Source organism: Musa acuminata, chromosome BXJ3-11 (assembly GCF_036884655.1).
Source record: "Musa acuminata AAA Group cultivar baxijiao chromosome BXJ3-11, Cavendish_Baxijiao_AAA, whole genome shotgun sequence".
NCBI lineage: Eukaryota > Viridiplantae > Streptophyta > Magnoliopsida > Zingiberales > Musaceae > Musa > Musa acuminata.
In genome coordinates, this window is record NC_088359.1 from 3421396 (window position 1) to 3440573 (window position 19178).

At 34.7% G+C, this 19178-nt stretch overlaps 1 protein-coding gene across 1 annotated transcript; it reads left to right on the plus strand.

Moving 5' to 3' along the window:
* The first annotated feature begins 16878 nt into the window (after window positions 1-16878).
* On the plus strand, window positions 16879-17554 carry LOC135652329 (14 kDa proline-rich protein DC2.15-like). Its single transcript, XM_065173172.1, has one exon. It carries the CDS (start codon window positions 16933-16935, stop codon window positions 17368-17370), a length of 438 nt encoding a protein of 145 aa, XP_065029244.1. The 5' UTR covers window positions 16879-16932; the 3' UTR covers window positions 17371-17554.
* The last annotated feature ends 1624 nt before the right edge of the window (window positions 17555-19178 follow it).

Here is a 19178-nt window from a genome sequence, read left to right on the forward strand (position 1 = left end):
AGATTATATTAAGAGCATATATCTTAGAGTTTAAGAAATCATAAAACAAATGTTTATCGTTGACAAAATTTATCTATAATAATAGTTATCCCTCTAATAAGACACATCTTAGAATGACACACCTCAGCCAACACAAATCCCACAAAGGTCGGGCAGCGCTGACCAATCACAGCACCATCCTAGAGAGGATAGGACGACATCGAGTGAGTACCGCACCGACCCGTAAAGGTCGGGTCGACATAGCGTCGTCCCGGCCTTCCCAGCACGGCACTCATCAAGTACAACAATGTCCCACAAAGGCCAGGACTACCCTGCATAGCACCGTCCCATGAAAGCCAGGACGACGCTGACCGAGTACAGCGTCGCCCAGCAAAAGGTTGGGACGGCACTGCCCATGCACAGCGCCGTCCCGCAAAAGCCGGAACAATGTCGCCCGGCAAAAGGCGGGGATGGCGCCGTCGTGCCCAACACCGTTCTGAAATACTGGGACAGCAACAAACCAAGTATAGCGTCGATGGTAATAAAATAGCCCAGGTACGACCGATCCCCTTGAGGGGAAGATAAAAACCCCTCGAGAGGCCAGATAAAGGGAGGTTTTCTTCTTCGGCCACTAAAAGCTAGCAAAATCTTCGGATGGGTCGAAGCCGGAAGCCACTTCCCGACCCTGATCTATGTGCACAGGGACCACAGCCCGAAGAGCAGGCGACTAGCCCCAAGGAGCCTCTGACTCGATAGCCAGAGCCCAAACCCGACCCGCCAGAGGTGGACGATCTTGCACACCTAGGACAGAACTAAACCGTGCTAACTCGTTCTGCCACGATGTAAATGATCACAATCACCCCAAGCACATTTTTCTTTCTTGATCTTCAAATATTAAAACTAGGTGCCTGCTTAACAGAGACCTTTCTTTCAATTCTTCATTCAAAAATATTAATTTCACATCAAGTTAATACAACAACTATCCTTTGTGAGCTGCTAATGGAATCAAAATTCTAATAGTATCAAGATGAGCAACTGACATAAAAGTTTCATGATAGTCAACTCTAGATGTAAGTAGTCTTTTGTCACCAATCTTGCCTTGTTTTTTTTTTGCACCGAGCCATCTACGTTATATTTCATCTTGTAAATCAATTTGATACCAATAACATCTTTGTTTTGAGGTCTGTTGACTACTTCCTAAGTGTTATTCTTTTTTATCACATCAATCTCCTTTCATAGCTTTCTTTCAAGCTTCTGTTTAATGACTTCCTCAAAGTTTTTTTTTGGTTCTAACACATAATAATTGCATCTCTTGTAAATATCATTCAAACTTGTCATTAGAGTTGAGTTGGGATATCCTAAACTTGAACTAGATGATGATGTAGCAGAATTTGATGTGTTTAAGGATGAATCTCTATGATTTACATCATCTTGAACCTGTCTTAGTGGTACTGTTTCAACATATTCATTTTTTTTTTCTCCCCTTATCCTTTTTCTTAATTCAAAGTAGCATTTTCATCAAATATAACATCTTTGCTAACTATCATTTTCTTGCTTTTGAAACTAAAAAATCCTATAACCCTTAAACTGTGATGCACTTCTCATTTACTTCATCTAACTTTTGTTTCTCTCTTTTGAAAATTGAGCATAACATAAGCTTTCAATGGTATTTTTCCATTCTAAGCTTGAAAAGGAGTCTTACTTCCTAAGTCTTCTGTTGGACACCTGTTAAGAAGATACATAGCTGTATATACTACTTCAACCCAAAATAGATTAGGTAAACCCTTTTCATTTCATTCTACTACTTTATTTTGTTGAGGTGTGTAAGGAACTATAAACTATCTTTCAACACCTTCATTTTCACAGGACCTATAAAGCTCATAAAATTCTGTACTCTATATCATTGTTTTAATATAATAACCATTCTATTTCTCAACATGGCATTTAATTTTTTTGAAAACTATAAAAACTTTGGATTTTTATCTCATAAAGTAAACCTACCTCAGTGTGTAAGCATCAATAAAATTCATGGATCCACAAATGTCATCATTGATCTTTTTCAAATCTTCTTCTTTCTTGAAATTTCTTTCAAAATGATCAAAAGAGGAACTAATATATTAGGTTTGATTTCTAACATGAGAGGAGGAAGGAGACACACAATCATATAATTGTTTTCATTCAATCTAAAGTTACAAGAGCCTTCTCACTGTGTTCTTCCATAATCTCACTTTTTAAGATCCTAACTAACAATTAGTTTATTTTCTAAGCTACTCCTAATATTTTTGTTTAATAGCAACATATTAATAACAACAGGCGATAATGTTGGCGGAGGTGGCATTGCCGTGGTGCATGGTGCCGGTCAGGTAAGTCACCAGGTTCACCGCGATGCCCAGCGTCGTTAGCCTCTCGCCCATCTCCACTCCTTTACGAGTTCCACTGGCATCACACGGCGCAGTTGATCGATTATTATTCACGAAGACAAAACGATCATCGATCGAGAGGAAGAAGGAAAGGAAGCTGTGGTGAACCTAAGATGGCGGCGGCGCAAGCCCAGCCGCCGGTTCGGGACTTGATGGCAGGACGGCCCTTGAAGTCCCACGCGTCAGAGAGGGTCTTCCCCTCTCCGGCGGTCTCCGGTAAACCTGCCATCGTAGTACAGATGCTGGTAGCAGGAAGAAGGTCGGGTCCAAAGTCCAGTAATGGACCGGAAGGAGCCAAAGAAGAGAGGATACGGGAGAGAGAGAGTTTTTTTATTACATGTAAATAGTTTCCATGTGAAAATTGTTGAAGTTATTTGAAATTTAGCTTTAAAAGAGATTATAATAGATTTTGATAGAATCTTGATAAGGATATTTAGTCCTACATTGGTTAAGGAGTGGGAATCAATGACTCATAAGTCCGTCAAATCAGTTTTACTCTCAAATATGTTTATTGAAGTTTACGAATTCCAAAAGAGTAAAATCATACGGGTACACCTATTATCTTAGGGTTTTCGAACGAAGAAGTATTGATAAAGACATTTAGTCCTACGTTGATTGACGAGTAGAACTAAAGATCACATTTACCCTCAGGTGTCTTTTGGAGCTCACGAGCTTCGTCCTCGTAAGACCATCACAATAACGACGATAAAATGTGACTTATCAAATATGATATAATTGTTTGGTTCTAAATAACAACTTAAACCTTCGTACATAAATACTTTATATAATTAAGAAAATACTATATATTTTTGTAAGATTTAAAGTCTGTCCTATAAACAGAAAGAGAAATAGAACTGTCAATCAATAAATAATTTCTTAGGATTTTTAAATTTAATAATTAAAATATCAAAGAACACCGTTCTGGCCATATTTCATAAGATGTAGACTTTGTCATCCAGCAAACAAAGAACTACATTTCTTAAAATATCAAAAGTCTACATTTCTTACAAAGAACACCGTTCTGGCCATCATGCATTAATTCTTGTCGTCACGCCTTTCTTTTGACTAATAAGAATTATATATATGACAAAATCGTCTAAAATCACATTCGAGCATTTCCATTAATTATCACAAATCTCAACTGGAACATCACAAGATTATTTTATCTTGAGCAGCAAATCCAATTTAATTGTTATATATGAGGTAAGGATGAGCTACAAAAGGTTAGAAATTGCCAATTCATAATTTTAGGAACAAAAATAGGTGGGTTATTTAATTTATTTGGTATAGACCGACCAAAAAAGTTGTCATGCAAATTTGATTCTCCACAAAAAAAAAACATGAACACATGGGAGAGGTATTATTCAATCGAAAAGTCTACTTGTTCTTTGTTTGCTTGATGACACGTTAAGTGTGTGACTCCACACATTGTCTGCCAATATCCTTCATTCAACCATATCTTGATGTTGATGCCAAGCACGTATTGGTTTTCCACAGCAAAACCACTTCTTCTCAATTTTGGACTTCGGAGATGGTCGGCTGATTACAGTGAGGATGATTCGTCTCCGGCAGAGGAATGACGGCCAACTCCACATCACACTTTGACGTGAGCACCTCTACTTTGACACCGAGCTGTTTCAGAATGAGGCACATCGGATCGGTTCTGTATGAAAGGAACCTTACCAATCTCAGCTACGTTATTAGCCTCTTCTATGGTCCTGAGATCAACTTGTGACATTTTCATGATATATTGTAGACAGAGAGAGATAGATTTAGATAGAGAGATATAAGCTCGATAGTTTGTAGTGGGATTTTCATGACCAGTAACATCAACAACAATGGTGGAGAGAGAGAGAGAGAGAGAGAGAGAGAGAGAGAGAGAGAGAGAGGGGTTCATTCTGACTAATTCGTGGACTCAGGTTACCATGATGTATCTGGAAACGTGGTCAATGCCATTAGTTCAGGGTCTGCTCCATGTTTTCTCGTCTCTAATGGTACCTGACAAGTAAACGAAGCCAAAAAAGAGCAAGCGCAGGGAGGAGTTCTCTTACTGGTGCATGCATGTTCTCCGAGATGGCATAGTACAGTGAGAACACTTCATGAGTTTGAATCCAAAGCTAAACATTATCATCAAACATTTATCTCGTTTTAGCCTATCAATGGTAATATGTGGGTTCTAAGAAGGTTCACTCCACTATCTATTGCGTGTTGTTCTCCCACCATCACCAAACAATGAGATGAAAGAAAAAGGACCCACCACTGCCAACAATTTCAAGAACACAGATTACGTAGAAAGAGACACATCAGATGAGTGGACTTATCATTCCTTGTCTTGGCGCGTATTAGTAGTCTATAGTAATATCCAAATTGGCATGCATAACTTGACTTGATAGACTTCATGAACTCACGAGAACAGATTCCTCTACTGCTTTGCACCTAAATTCTTATTTTATTTTCTGTAGGACATCAGACAAGTTTATAGGAAATTTAGCATGTCTCATTTCCAAGTTCAGCTCATGGATAAACGAGTCACTGCCTACAAGGACCATAATCTAATCCGATGTTATGTGTACTTAATTAGCTGATCTTATAGTATAAGCATGCATAGGCAAAATAAAAAGACCCTTCGTAGTTGGAATGGGGAGGAAGCATTTAGAAGAACCTGAGAAGTAGCTGACAAAATATAATCTTAGTTGTGCATGTATTACATTAGCTAACACATCCATTTCCAAGTATTAATGTTTGTTTAGTTAATTTTCGCAGGGAAAGCTTAGTATTAACTGAGAGTTGTGGATGGTCATCAAGAAGAAGAAGTTGTTGTCAGCCACCTTAATGAGCTTAGCTTGTTACGTGTGTTTACAGCAAAAATTAGATGATGACACCAAAGGATTTCTTTTCATTGCCTTCATAATGATTCTATGTGTTCTACCATCCAACACAAAACGTGAGATGATGATGAAGATTAAGACAATGGACGCATATAAACCTGATCGTATGAGTGCTGGAACAAGGAACTCCAAAGGTCATCATCTGTGTGTTCCCTGAAGAGCAAAATTTCCAAGATTATTATCTATTCATAAACCTTTCCTTATCAATCTTGATCATCATCGATGGACTATCTATCATAAGTAATATTTCCTTATCAAGCTAGATCATCATCGCTGCCAGGATAGCAGACAATACAAAACACCACCGGAGAGAGTATTAAAAGTGAGCAAGCATTCGAAGTCAATACCAACTACAGCAGGGTACTCAATTCACTCTCATGCAATTATTAGATCCCACTTTTTCCAACTACAAGCATTAAACAATAGAAGAGGGCGGTGCCTTTCCTCCAAACAAAATGGAAGGAAGATATCCTTAGCCATGCGTTGTCCTCCAACTGATGGACAGGTGCATGCAGACACTTTCAAGACACTTGTTGCTTATTCTTGGCTGTATAGTTAATGAGACCGCTGAGTCCGCCATCAAATGGTATCGTTGAATATCCAATCTGCATGTGTTTCATCAGTGAGCGAAGTCGACGATCATCATTCTTATTATGATGGTCTGCAGCCACCTGACAACGCCACCGCCACCGCCCCCTCAGTATTTGGTGGAACCGGGGAGGAGAAGACAAGTGGTCACATGAGGGCTTCAACATCGTTCAAATAAATTTGAGAGTGGCCTACCATGTTCCTTCTTTCTCACTTGTTAATGCAACATAATAGAAGAGAAAGAGAAAGAGATGCGTGCACGCGAAGCCAGACAAGCCTGCAATAGGTGGAGGATGGCAACATGGAGTTCGTAATTGGGCATTCTCGTCGCTTGCTCGCGGAATGCATGCGTGCCGTTTGACGGATCTGTGAAATGGAACCTTAAGCAGGAGGACGTCATAAGAGCACAAGAATGATCGGTGTCGTCGTCCGGGCTAAAACCTATGGACGCCAACGATGGTTGAGACTTCGGCGTCGAACGCCACGATCTTATCCACCTTGATCACAGGGTCGGGTAGCGACGGCATCTGGCGTTTGAAGCACTGCAGGATTACGTGAACAGGAAGGTGGACATGTTAAATCTCATTAAAAAAAGGGAAAAATAATATATTTCATTTATCATAAATAAATTTGTCTCTTTTTGCGTTGACCATTTCAGCAATACATAAAATCTCAAGTACGTTTGAAGTAGAAAACGCAGAAGATGTCATATGATTCTTCTTTGAAAATTGAAACCATAAATCGCTTTTACAGCATTCTATGTGGATCAAAACTTCTTTTTTTTCCCTCTCCTTTTATGCTTAATGATTGATATACGATTAGAAAAGTATGAATTGGAAGGTCTACAAGTGATTGTTCAATTGCTGCTTATTCCTTTGTTGTAGAATATTTCGATTACTAACGAGGAGCTTATTTTTCATTCTTTTTAATAGATGAAACAAAACAAAAAACAAATTTGAAGGAGTAGTAGTGTGAAAAAGCAATCTCTTATTCCCATTGAATAATTACATAGCTTTAAATAATAATAATAATAATAATAATAATAATAATAATAATATACCTTTTATGTTGCTAGACTTACATATTTATATGATTGTTCACTCCATTAGTAGGGGATGGTATCAAGATAGAACAAGGACGGTTGCCATTCAAATAATAATACCTTTTAAAAAAATTTAAAACTTTATAATATTTTATCAAAATCTTTACTAACTAAATTATTTAATACCTTTAAAAATATGTAGGATGATATTTTAAATATTTAATCTTTAATAAAGTAATTAATTAATTAATTAAGAACCAACCTTAGTGGGAAAAAAAACTTATTGTATTTGTTTTCTTCCATCTTGTTTACATTATAAGCCTAGTGCATAAAATATTGTTAGTAAAAATAAATTATGTTTAGAGAGAGATCGAAGAACAGGAGGTACCGTAGAAAGAATATATTATGTTATCATATTATAAATATGATTGAATTTTTAGTTACGATTATCGATTAATAGAAAAAAAATTTTGATTATAATAAGATTCTTAGATAATAATCTTCGTAAGAGGGACTTTCCTAATTACCATCTTGGAACCATTACTCTCGCCTATAAAAGGATAGATTCTCCTACAGACGAAATAGATATTACAAATCTATTTTTAGTCTCCCTTAGTCCCTAATCTATCACTTATAATGATCCTATGAATGATAGGAAAATAAGAGAAGGCAAATCTAGTTCTCATTGCAAATCGATATCGCTATAGTTTTTGAATTCGATGACGGTACACCCGCTGATCGGATAAAGGCTTTTTGAATAGATCGAAAGATATGCATTATAAATTTGATTTATCATTATATGATTTTAATTTCTAGCATTAAAGGTATTATTTGATTTTGATTTACGATGCTTAAATGATATATTTGTACTATTGATATGTTTTTTTCTCTAGTTCGCCTTGTCACCTATTTGCAAGCAATGTGAGGTTCCTTGTGTTTAATCGATAGACCACCGTTGATAGCTTATTGTTAGTGACAATATTATTGAGGGCAGTAACCTTCGGTGATCGCTAGCCTAGTTACATGTAGCGGTTGCGTACATGTGCTACTACATGTAGCAGAAGAGTCATTGGGGTAATACAGTTGACTACGATGGCATGCATGACTACTTATGTGCAGCAACCTTTTGGTGGCCAACTTGCCTTAGTCATAGGTGGTTACAATAGTGTTGCTACATGCAGTGGTTTGAAGTAGTGTTGTTAGAAGCTTCGATTGTAATAGTATTACTACCTATGATGACTGTAATAGTATCATTGCGACGATGTTTGCTAGTCGTGATTGGCATCAACTAGACGTTGAAGGTTGCGATTTTCAACAGCTACGCAGTAGAGAAGAACAACTATAGCCATGCAAATGTGTGGGTATAGTTGTGCACTGCGATGATCGTGGGAGTCATCGATCAGCGCATATGCATAATCATGCGATGGGACGATCAATGGCGGTGCTTGATCGACATGCATGGCCACCAAGGTGTTTCACCCTTGAGTAACTCGTGTGTAGTAAGAACAACCATACGTGAGCACGACATGACATAATAATCAGTGCAGTCGTTATTTGGTTATGTAAGAATAGTCGTTGCCTGGAGCGGTGGCGCACAAATGATGGTTGCATGCCTCGCATAATGATTGTGGAGGAATTAAAAAAATATTAAGGTTTCATTTATTGAAATTATAGTTTTACCCATATAAATATTTGAATTCTAATTTATATCCTTTTGATAGTTCTATCCTTCAAAAACTATATATTTTCATTATATATCCCAAGAAAAATTATAGTTTTACCCTTTAGAAATTAAATTTTTTTTGACTTATGTCCTCCAATATAAAATTGACTAGTTTGATTTATCCTAATCAAGTTTTGATCGAACTTAGAGAAATTTAAATTTTGATCAATTTTAACTTTGATTAACTTTACTTTTTTACTAATTTAATTAGTTTGATATTTAGCTCAATTCTAGGATGGCTTAATTAAATATGGTTGACTAGTCTAAGGATTTTATATGAAATGAAAAAATATAAATTATGATTTTATTTTATAATTTTCTCATATGACATATTAATATAATTTTATGTATGATAATTAATTATTTAATATTATTCTTGGATATTTATTTGATTATCCATATGCATATGTTTAAAATTATAAAATAATATTTATTTTTACAAAAAGTTATGATTTATGTTTCATCATGATAATAGTTATCATATAAGTTTTTATTTATAATAATTAATGTTCAATAATTATTATAATTATTATTTTATTATTATTAAATTATTTCAACATAAATTAGATCTATAAAATTTGATGAATACTATTTATAACTTATATCTCTAAGTTTTATCTACCTAATAGTTACTAAAATAATCTAGGATGATAGGCTTATAAGATATGAATTATATATATTTTTATTTATTTATAAAATATTATATATTATATTTTATATTATTGTATTAGTCTTGTAGTCGCCAATAACTTATAAATTTATATTAAATAATTAGTCTAAATAATATTAAGAAAATAATAATTATAATGACATACATAATTAAAAATTTTAGATAATTTTAAGAAAGTATCTATTTCAAATAATTATGTGACAAGACTGGATGATGTTATTTTAGATATTATTATAGTTTAGTGTTGTATATGTAGTTTAGTATTGTATATGCAAAGATAGCTATCCTGTACTATAAAGATAGTATCAATCATCGATAAATAATTTTAAATGAACATTAAATATGTCAATATTTTATCTAAGGTAAAATAGAGATGATATCAATAGTTTATATTATCAATAATAGAATTTGATTTTGTAAGAGGTCATTAGTCAAGCTTTATGACTGTGAAACATACATATTATAAATTTAATTTATCGTTATTTATTTTTAATTTATAAAATTAATTTTTTTTACATAATAATAATATAATTATGATTTTTTATGCTTATAAATTTAATCAATTTTCAAATAATAGTATCAAATACTATTATCTTAATATTTAAAACTATAAAAAATAAATATGAAATAATTAAATTTTATTGTAGAACATATGAATAATCCTGGTACTTCAAGTGAGCACACAACTTTGGATGATATTTAAAATTAAGATAAGCTTATTTTATTTTATTTTATCAACCGTAATGATGTTCGAACCCTCAATCATTTCGGAAAATAGGTATATTAAACTGTTACCACATCAATATTTAGGTGTGAAACTTATCCAATTAAATTTTAAATCCTCAATTTTTTATATGTAAGTATTGTGTACCACCATTAAACAAATATTTTAGGCATAAAATTTTCTTAAATAAGATAAAAAAATCTTTAATCTTTGTTAAGCGGATTCATTGTACCCATAAATTAATATTTAAATTTTTATCAAATAAAATTTCAAACTCTTATCTTACTTACCATATTTCGCACTATCAGTATCACACAAATCCTCAAACCTTTTCTAAATAAAGTTGTGAACTCTCAAATCTTTAATAAGTGATCAAACCATAAATCATTGACTGATTTTTTTAACCTCGCTAAGTGAGCTCTCCAAAAGGTAAAAAACTTTAATCTTTTGCAGGTGTCTATAATGATATACAACCATTATTAACTCACACCTTAAACTAAAATAAAGATGTCTATAATGATAGTTTATCTATCAATACTTGATCTTACAAGATAAAGCTATTAGAAAGCTCTCCAAAAGGTTTTGCAGGTGAGCTTCATTTAGGGGATGGGATGATTGACATCATCTCTATGGGATCTCGAAGATAATAACTTGAACCAACCATTTCGTAATCTAATTGTGTAGTATTATTATAGACACAATCCAGCCTTCTAATTCCTTTTTTGATCTTTGGATTTCCCTGTCCTAGTATCAGCCCATGGATAAAATGTAGACAGCCCACTGGAATAATACAATCTCGATTGTGATGAGTCATTGTCTACGAGGAACAAAATCTAGTAATCAACATGAGATTACTAAAAGTGGTGAACAATCAATCTCTGCTTTTTTTGCATGTCGGATTCGAAGCTAAGACGTATCATTTGTGCAATAATACATATTACTACTGGAATGGTTCAAACCAAATACTCTATGTGAATATTTTTCCGACAGTTCTATGCTTAAAACTACAAGATAAAGAGCATAAGCACAGCATCAAATCTTCTACTCACGGTAGAAACTTGATGTATTGGCATAAGACACTGCTCCAGAACACAGCAGAAAAAGACTGGGAAAAGAAACGAAAAGAGGAAGAGAATTGAGTCACAAACACTACAAGGGAGAAATAACCCGAGAACTGGCTGTCACATACACTTCCAAGCTGATACCTGCGTGTGGAGGTACTACGTTAGCTAATATGTGCATCTGCAAATAGGCTTTGCGAACACCTTTAATGCATATTACCAAACAAGAATGATAGTATTAGGACTTGAGTGAGGGACTTCCATTCTCTCTTTGCATGAGACTCTTAGTCTACATTAGTCCCCCTTCTCCTCAGGATCCATCCGTAAGAAAGAGAAGGAATTATGGGCACAGGTGTAAACTAAGTCGAAAGGATGATAGTATTAGGACGTGGAGGGACTTCCATTCTCTCTTTGCGTGAGACTCTTAGTCTCCATTATTCCCCCTTCTACTTAGGATCTTTTAGTAAGAAAGAGAAAGAAAGGAGGAACATGATAGCAAATAAGATTTCCCTGAGGAATCTCTCTACTCCATTCTGTTGAGGGAAATCCTCTATCCTGTTGAGGAAAATTCTTTCTCTTAATCTGTATAAATAGAAGAGGGACATGTTAATGCATAATAAAGTATCTTCAACAATTCTTCTTATCTTCTATTCTTTCCAACAGAATATACATGTAAATTAAGTCGACTCGGGTTGGGTTTAGGTCAACCCAAACACTTCATTCTTTTGGGCTTCTAACATCCTTTCCCCATCCAATTTTAATCGCCTCTCGTTGCTTAAAGCAAGCTCATCTTTCCATCTTTTTAGTGCTTGATGTTGGTGTCCAACCCAACTTGATCCAAAACTCAAAAGGAGCAATGATTTTGAGGAGTCTAGATCAACTTGATCCAAAACTCCCGAGATGAATTTTATGGTTAAGAGAAAAAGAGGTATCGATAACCAAGCATGCGATGAATTTTTTTTAGTTGATCATCTCTAATCATTTACGGTTAGAAACAAATATTCTATGTAATAAAAAATATTAGAGGAATATTTTTTATTTTATATTTTTTGTGATGTGACCGTCATGTGTCAAGCTCCGAATTGAGAAAAAATATTCCTTATATCACATTTATATCGTGGATCATGCATGTCTTGAGGTAAAATCCACAATAGCATCAGCATCAAAAATCTTCTAGTTTACGGATAGAAGGCTTAACCATGAGGAATGATTTGTTCCTCGTGAATTAAATCAATCGACCAATTACAGATTTCTTCCTCGTTCACAATTCAGCTCAGTCAGGTCATTAAAATTTCTTCCGTCTGGGCTCAATAATAATTCAACGAGAACGATCGATAAGCATTGAAAATATCTTTTTTCTTTTCTCTCGTTTTTGATTCCTTTGATTACATCATGCATAATGTTGAAAATCGAATGAAATATGGATGGGGACTCTGAGATTTATCCTATTATTTCTAGAAGAGCATTCGCTTAGGATTAAGCCGCTTGATCGAGTCTACATATCTAAAATAAAAAATATATTTCAATATATTTTATGTTATTCTTGTCTGCTATCATTTCCTTTATGATGCTGATGAGTAAAAAATTATTTTCGTCTACATACTTAATCGTGACAAGGAACTCTTCGATGCAGGAAGAGCACCGGAAAGAGTAAGCTTATATGGCCCTTGGGATTCCCTTGGATTCCTCTTGGCTCTCCAAGGCCATTTGGGTCCTCAATGTCACCTGTTAAGCCGACCTATTAGGGAGCAACACCAAGTCATTACCATTTTCCAACGTTTAATATGCATATATAGGTCGTTTTCCTTATCAATCTTAATCACCATCATTCAAGGTTATATCGTTTTCTTTATGAACGATCAGCTTCGGAAGTCAATTCACTCAAAGCAGATCGGACTTGTCAACCCACTCACATGCGATTGATTATTAGATCCCACAAGCAAGCGATAAAGAAAGCCGGGCGGTGCATGATGCTTGGCTCGCCTTCATTTCCTTCAAAGAAAAGAAGAAGATGATGGTGATGGTGATGATAGTCTTGAACATGCATGCCTCGTCGTCCTCAAAATGATAGCCTTGGTCACACCTGTGCTCGGTTCTCCCCTTCTATCCTCTTATACTTTAAAGAACGATGTTGCTGAGTTCACCACCGACTAACACAGTTGAAAACCCATACAAAACACTTTTTTTGTGTTCCGACAGTAAGCGTGGAAACGAGTGATCGTATTATGATCTCCTGATAACGTCATGGACACGCAGGAGGAGGGGATAGAGACTTGCAAGTGTCACATGCGCTGCTGCCCCTTCAGGCGCTCGTAGAGCTAATGGTGGCGTGCATGCACCAGAGGGGAGAAGACGAGGGGTCACAATAGGGATTCATCCTTCAAATAATACGAGTGTGGCCTACCGTGTTCCTTCTAATTAATCTAACATTGTGGAAAGAGAGAGAGAGAGAGAGAGAGAGAGAGAGAGAGAGAGAGAGAGAGAGATGACGTGCACGCATGGCGCTCCAAGGATAAGTCAGGAGACAAGCGGCGTCGTTAAGTGGCTGCTACCCTTGTTTGGTTGCTGCGCGTGACATTTGACTCCGCTACGAGACTGTGAGCCCCATTCCGTAGAATGAATCGGCAGCTGCGCAGAGTCAAACCGAGGACGTCACTAAGAGTGTATAGAATGATTGGTCTCCCGAGTTGAAACGTCTTAAGCACGATGGTTGAGACTTAGGCGTCGATTACGACATTCTCAGCCACTTCTGATCATGGAGTTTGGTGGAGACGGCGGCTTGCGTTTGACGCCACGCAGGAATATGTGATGCGTAATGTAGGAAGCTGGACTGTGTTGCTGGAATCGTTCCTTGGTTGAAGATAATGATGGATCATGCCGAATCTTAACAAAGGTTGCTGTCGTCGGCCGCATACATCTACGCCGTAATCTTTGTCATACTTGGATGCAGACTGGGTCGAAAAGGACTTGGAGAGAAGAGTTGATTTCAAGGGTGTATTGGGAATGCATTCGAGAATGTAATCATCGTATTTTTATTATATTCTTAGAGTGTATTTGAACACACATTTGAGACATGGTATAGTTGACATGATACATATTTTAAATATGGATTGATGCTTGACAAGTTTATTTCAAATCTCATTTGGTCTGAAAGTTACATTGTTGAAACACAGCTAACAATTAGGATGCCAATGAAAGTTGTATTTATTTATTTTACATTCATTTATATGATTATATATATATGAGACATATAAATTTTTTTTATAAGATTATATTTATTTTTTAAAATAAAAATAAAAATATTAAAATGATAAATTTATCACATGATATTCGATCGACTTTTGAACTACAACCTTAACAAATAATACTTATGCTAATATACATTTAAAATATATATTTGTTATCTATTATTTACTAAAGACTTAAAATATTTTACAACTATGTATTCACTCGTTAGACCTTTATCTCTAAATATATATTAAGAAGAATAGATATGTTATTAAACATATAGTGTTAGTTTGGCAAGTGCTACGTAGTCCCACATCAGAAAAATCAAGCTTTTTATCTCCTATTGTAACTATAAATAAGGGTCTGGACTTTGAAGCCAACTACATCACAAGAAAAACCTAATTATTTACTTTAAATTTAATTTATATTAAGTTCATACTTAGTTAAAATAGTTTGGGTTTATTTAATAGTTTTATGTGTTTTATGATCTAAGAATATTTTCTTAAGATATTTATAATTGTCCTGTAGAGTTTTGCTCATAAGACAAAAGATATGAATAAATATGAGAAATATTAATCAGAGTTGATTCGCCAACTAAATAATGCAGATGAAGAAGGGTTTATTGTTCGTGATTGCATGCAACTAAGGATGAAGCATTCTACCCACCGAAACAAGAGCTTCTTCTTCATGGTAGCCATTAATAATCTCTCATGATTGCCTGCCTACTGTGTCGAATTGGGCTTCGAGTTGCCAGTCTTTGTTCAGGCCTCATGTCATGCACTGTTTCTGCCCAATCCAACCCACTGCGTCTGTAGCCCTACTCCTGTTTGTGTGTACGAAGAAGGTGAAATCATTAACAGATCTATAAAATATTATTATTTTTGAATTTTAATTGACATACCTTTTAAAACCATCCTTTGGGATGCTTTTTACACTCTTTAACAGTCCTAAATCAACTCCAGTTGATACCAAAGCATAATCTTTCTCGTCTATTTTTGTTTCTAATTATTTTGATTATTACCTTTTTGATGCTCCGATTCATCCAACGTGGAAATCAAGTCCATGTTAATTTTTAAAAGTTGACATAGATTCATTGGATATATATATATATATATATATATATAAAGATATGTAATTTCGAATAATACCGTTCGATATGGGTGGTACGTATCGGTCCGTTAGTTGGTCGGTACACAAATCGTCCGTTACCGGATGGAACGGAACGATATATATATATATATATATATATATATATATATATATATATATATATATATATATATATATATATATATATAAACTTTAATCCTCATCTCTATAGTGGTTACTTGCATAGTGTTGCCATATAGAAAGAAAGAAGGGCAATTTATCCAATAAAAAATAAAAAAGAGCCCCCAATATTCATTTTCACCTGTGGGCGCTCTTAATTTCACTTGAATGAAAATATCTTAGGATTTTTACTAAAATGATTTGATTACATACGCTATTAAAAAAATATAATTTTAATAATTAATTAGTTAAAATACTCGAAAACATACAAAAAAAATGATACCAAACATCTTATAATCATGTCCTAATGTAAATGTGAAATTTTGAGTTGGTTTTGTGGAAGTTGAATAAGTTACACTTAATCATAGAACATATATAAAAAAATAATTAATTATTATAAAATTATTTTTCAAAGGAAAAAAAGATACTAATGATGATTTTATGAAAGTTTGAATTGGCTCCGACTAAATTACACTCAAAATTAAACTAAGTTAAACTCGATCACATAATTTATTAAGAAGTAATTTTGATAATTGATTATCATAAAATATTATAAAAATTAGAAGAAAAAAATGATACTAATCATCTTAAAATCATAACTAAATAGTTTCGTGAAAGTTTGAATTAGTTTAGTAGGATTTGAACAAGTTACATTGAAATTAAACTAAATCACACCCGAACACAAAACATATTAAAAAATCTTTATTTTTTGATAATTAATCATCACATAATCCTAAAAAAAAAAAAGATAAACTGATACTAATCATCTTATCTTAGCACCACGTTGTAGTGGTTTTGTGGAAGTTTGATTGGTTTAATAGAAGTCGATAAAATCAATTGAATTGTGGAATAAAAATCTTGACTATTCGAGAAATGTATGGATAAGTTTGGATTAAGCCAATAATTATATAATTCTGAATTATATCTTAAGAGTTTATATTTTAATCGACTTTTCAATGCGTGTTTGATAGCCATGAAGTCTTTCTTGCTTGTCTCAAGAACACATCGACACGATGATGTTATCCATTCCCACAGAGGTGCATGCAGCATCCAAATCACGGTTTCCAAAATGATATCCACTCGTCAACTCTGCAGCGTCGTCGTACGTGAAACCTCGAGGCGACGTCGATATCTTTGCAGGCAAACCTACAAACTATCACGTCTCCCTTCCACAACCATACAAACCTTGAAACCCCTCACTCACATCACCGTTTCCCTAGATTCATCTAGACAACTGGCCTCCCACCAAATCCTCCGTAAACCATTTGCACTTCCCCAGCATAAATACCCAAGCGATCAGCCTTCACTGTTGGCAGAAGTGGAGCTTACAAGAAGGAGGCATGGCGACGTCGAAGCTCTCACCATCGCTTGCTCTCTTCCTAACCCTCAGCCTACTCTTCGTCAACCTCGTCACTCCCTGCGGGAACTGCTGCATCGAACCTCCACACAAGTGCCACCACAAGCCACCCAAGCATGGCCCTTCTCCGCCACCAAGGCCGCCGAGCCCCGGCCCCGGGGCCAAGTGCCCCCGGGACGCGCTCAAGCTCGGCGTCTGCGCCAATGTTCTCGGTGGCTTGCTAAACATAACGCTCGGCACGCCACCAAAGGAGCCATGCTGCACTCTGCTGCAAGGCCTCGCAGACCTCGAGGCCGCCGTGTGTCTTTGCACCGCCCTCAAGGGCAACGTCCTGGGCCTCGTCCTTAATCTCCCCATCAGCCTCAGCTTGCTCCTCAACTACTGCGGCAAGGAGGTGCCCACTGGCTTCCTCTGCTATTAGCTAGAGAAGTCTCCGGCGTGCATCGGTTTCACGTAGAACGCAGGGTTTGTGTTATTTGTACGTGTGTGTTGTCTTAGCAGCATCGGGTGGTCGTCAATAAGCTTAGAATGCATAGCAAATAATGTACGTAGTTCCACTTCGGATATTACCGATACATGGATGGCTACTTTTGTCTTGAATTATGTGTGTTTTGTATGTGTGTGAGAGAGAGAGAGAGAGATAACTATTACTGCCAATTTCTGGAGATATACATCTCATTACACGAATAAAAAATCTAAGCATCATGAAGACCAATGTTCTTTCTAATAAAAATTACAGACTAATTTCATTATTTGCATTTATTATAGTATTTAATTTTGACAAATTTACTCTCTTATATTTATGGGTCCTGTTTCAAATAAATATGTATTATATCACGTAAGTTGAGGATTATTAAAACTCATAAATGGGTTGTCAGAATGATTACAAAACTATGTAATATATATTAAACAGGACCATAATTATAAAAAAAATAAAATAAAATTAACATAAATACTAGAATAATGCAAATTTATGTTATCTATGGCTTCTTTCTATTAACGATTTTTTATTTTTTTTTCTCTTGTATTAATTCATGATTTGATGTATAATGGTTTTGTCACCCTAAGGAAGAAACTCTGTTGGGACTCATTGTTAATTGTATTTCGATGAAGTATTAAATACGATCATGCAATATATAGTACATGTACTGTATGATTTCTTGAAAAAGTATCAAGTTTTAGATTCGGATATCGACTCTTATTTCTATTCTCCATAGAGAGCTCTTTCTCTTTATAAAATAAAATAAAATAAAATATTCTTAAGAAAGTGTTTTCAGTTAAAATCCAATTTGGGTTAAAATATCTCGGTATTACTAAATAGTGTTACATTATTTGTTATTTATAGTGTTTCTCAATAGATTTATAATGTTTTTAGTTTACAATGTTTCTAAATAGAGTTACAGTATTTTTTTTTTGTTAATATAATAACACTCCTTTTGATTATCGAACTAAAAAAAATTGTAACTTCATTGAAAAACACTATAACGAGATAATATCATATTATTTTTCATTATCATTTCTTCACAATAAGTTATTATAAATGTTATAATATTTTTAAATGCTTAAATTTAAGATAAAAATGGAAAAGGAATAGAATTATTGTATGGTTTATTTTGAAATATGTCAAAACATTCATAATTTTCATCTAAAATCATTCAAGTTCTCATATTAATGATTTTATAACACCTTCAAACATGTAGTAAAGATGATATCTATTGTTAGTAAAAAAAATAATCAATTGAAACTGGCTAACAATATTATTTTATTAGTTATAATATTTTTGTTCAATTCAAAAATATTGTAAACATTAAGACATTTTAACAAATAAATTAAAAATTATATTTCTAACTAACTTTAAGGTTTTGTGGACTTGTCATTCTTTATTTTAAAATATGTCAAAATATTCTTAATTTTCATTCAAATATAAGCCTAAATTTCACGAGTTGATGGTACCTATTTCTTCTTCTTCAATCCTTCAAAGGTCATATAAAACCTTATGTTTCAGTTATGTGATATCGTTAAAAGAAAATATTTTGGATCGTTTCGATCATGCTATCATCGATTTCAAATGCTTTAGACCGACGAATTCAAAGTATCGAACTAGTCGATACGGATTTGCGGCTCGAGGGTCTTCTTCGTCATCAAGGCAGATACACGAGGTGCCATGGCCTTGCATGCATCCCCTCGATCCCGTCAACAAGAAGATAAAAAGAAGCGCGAGAGGTGGAA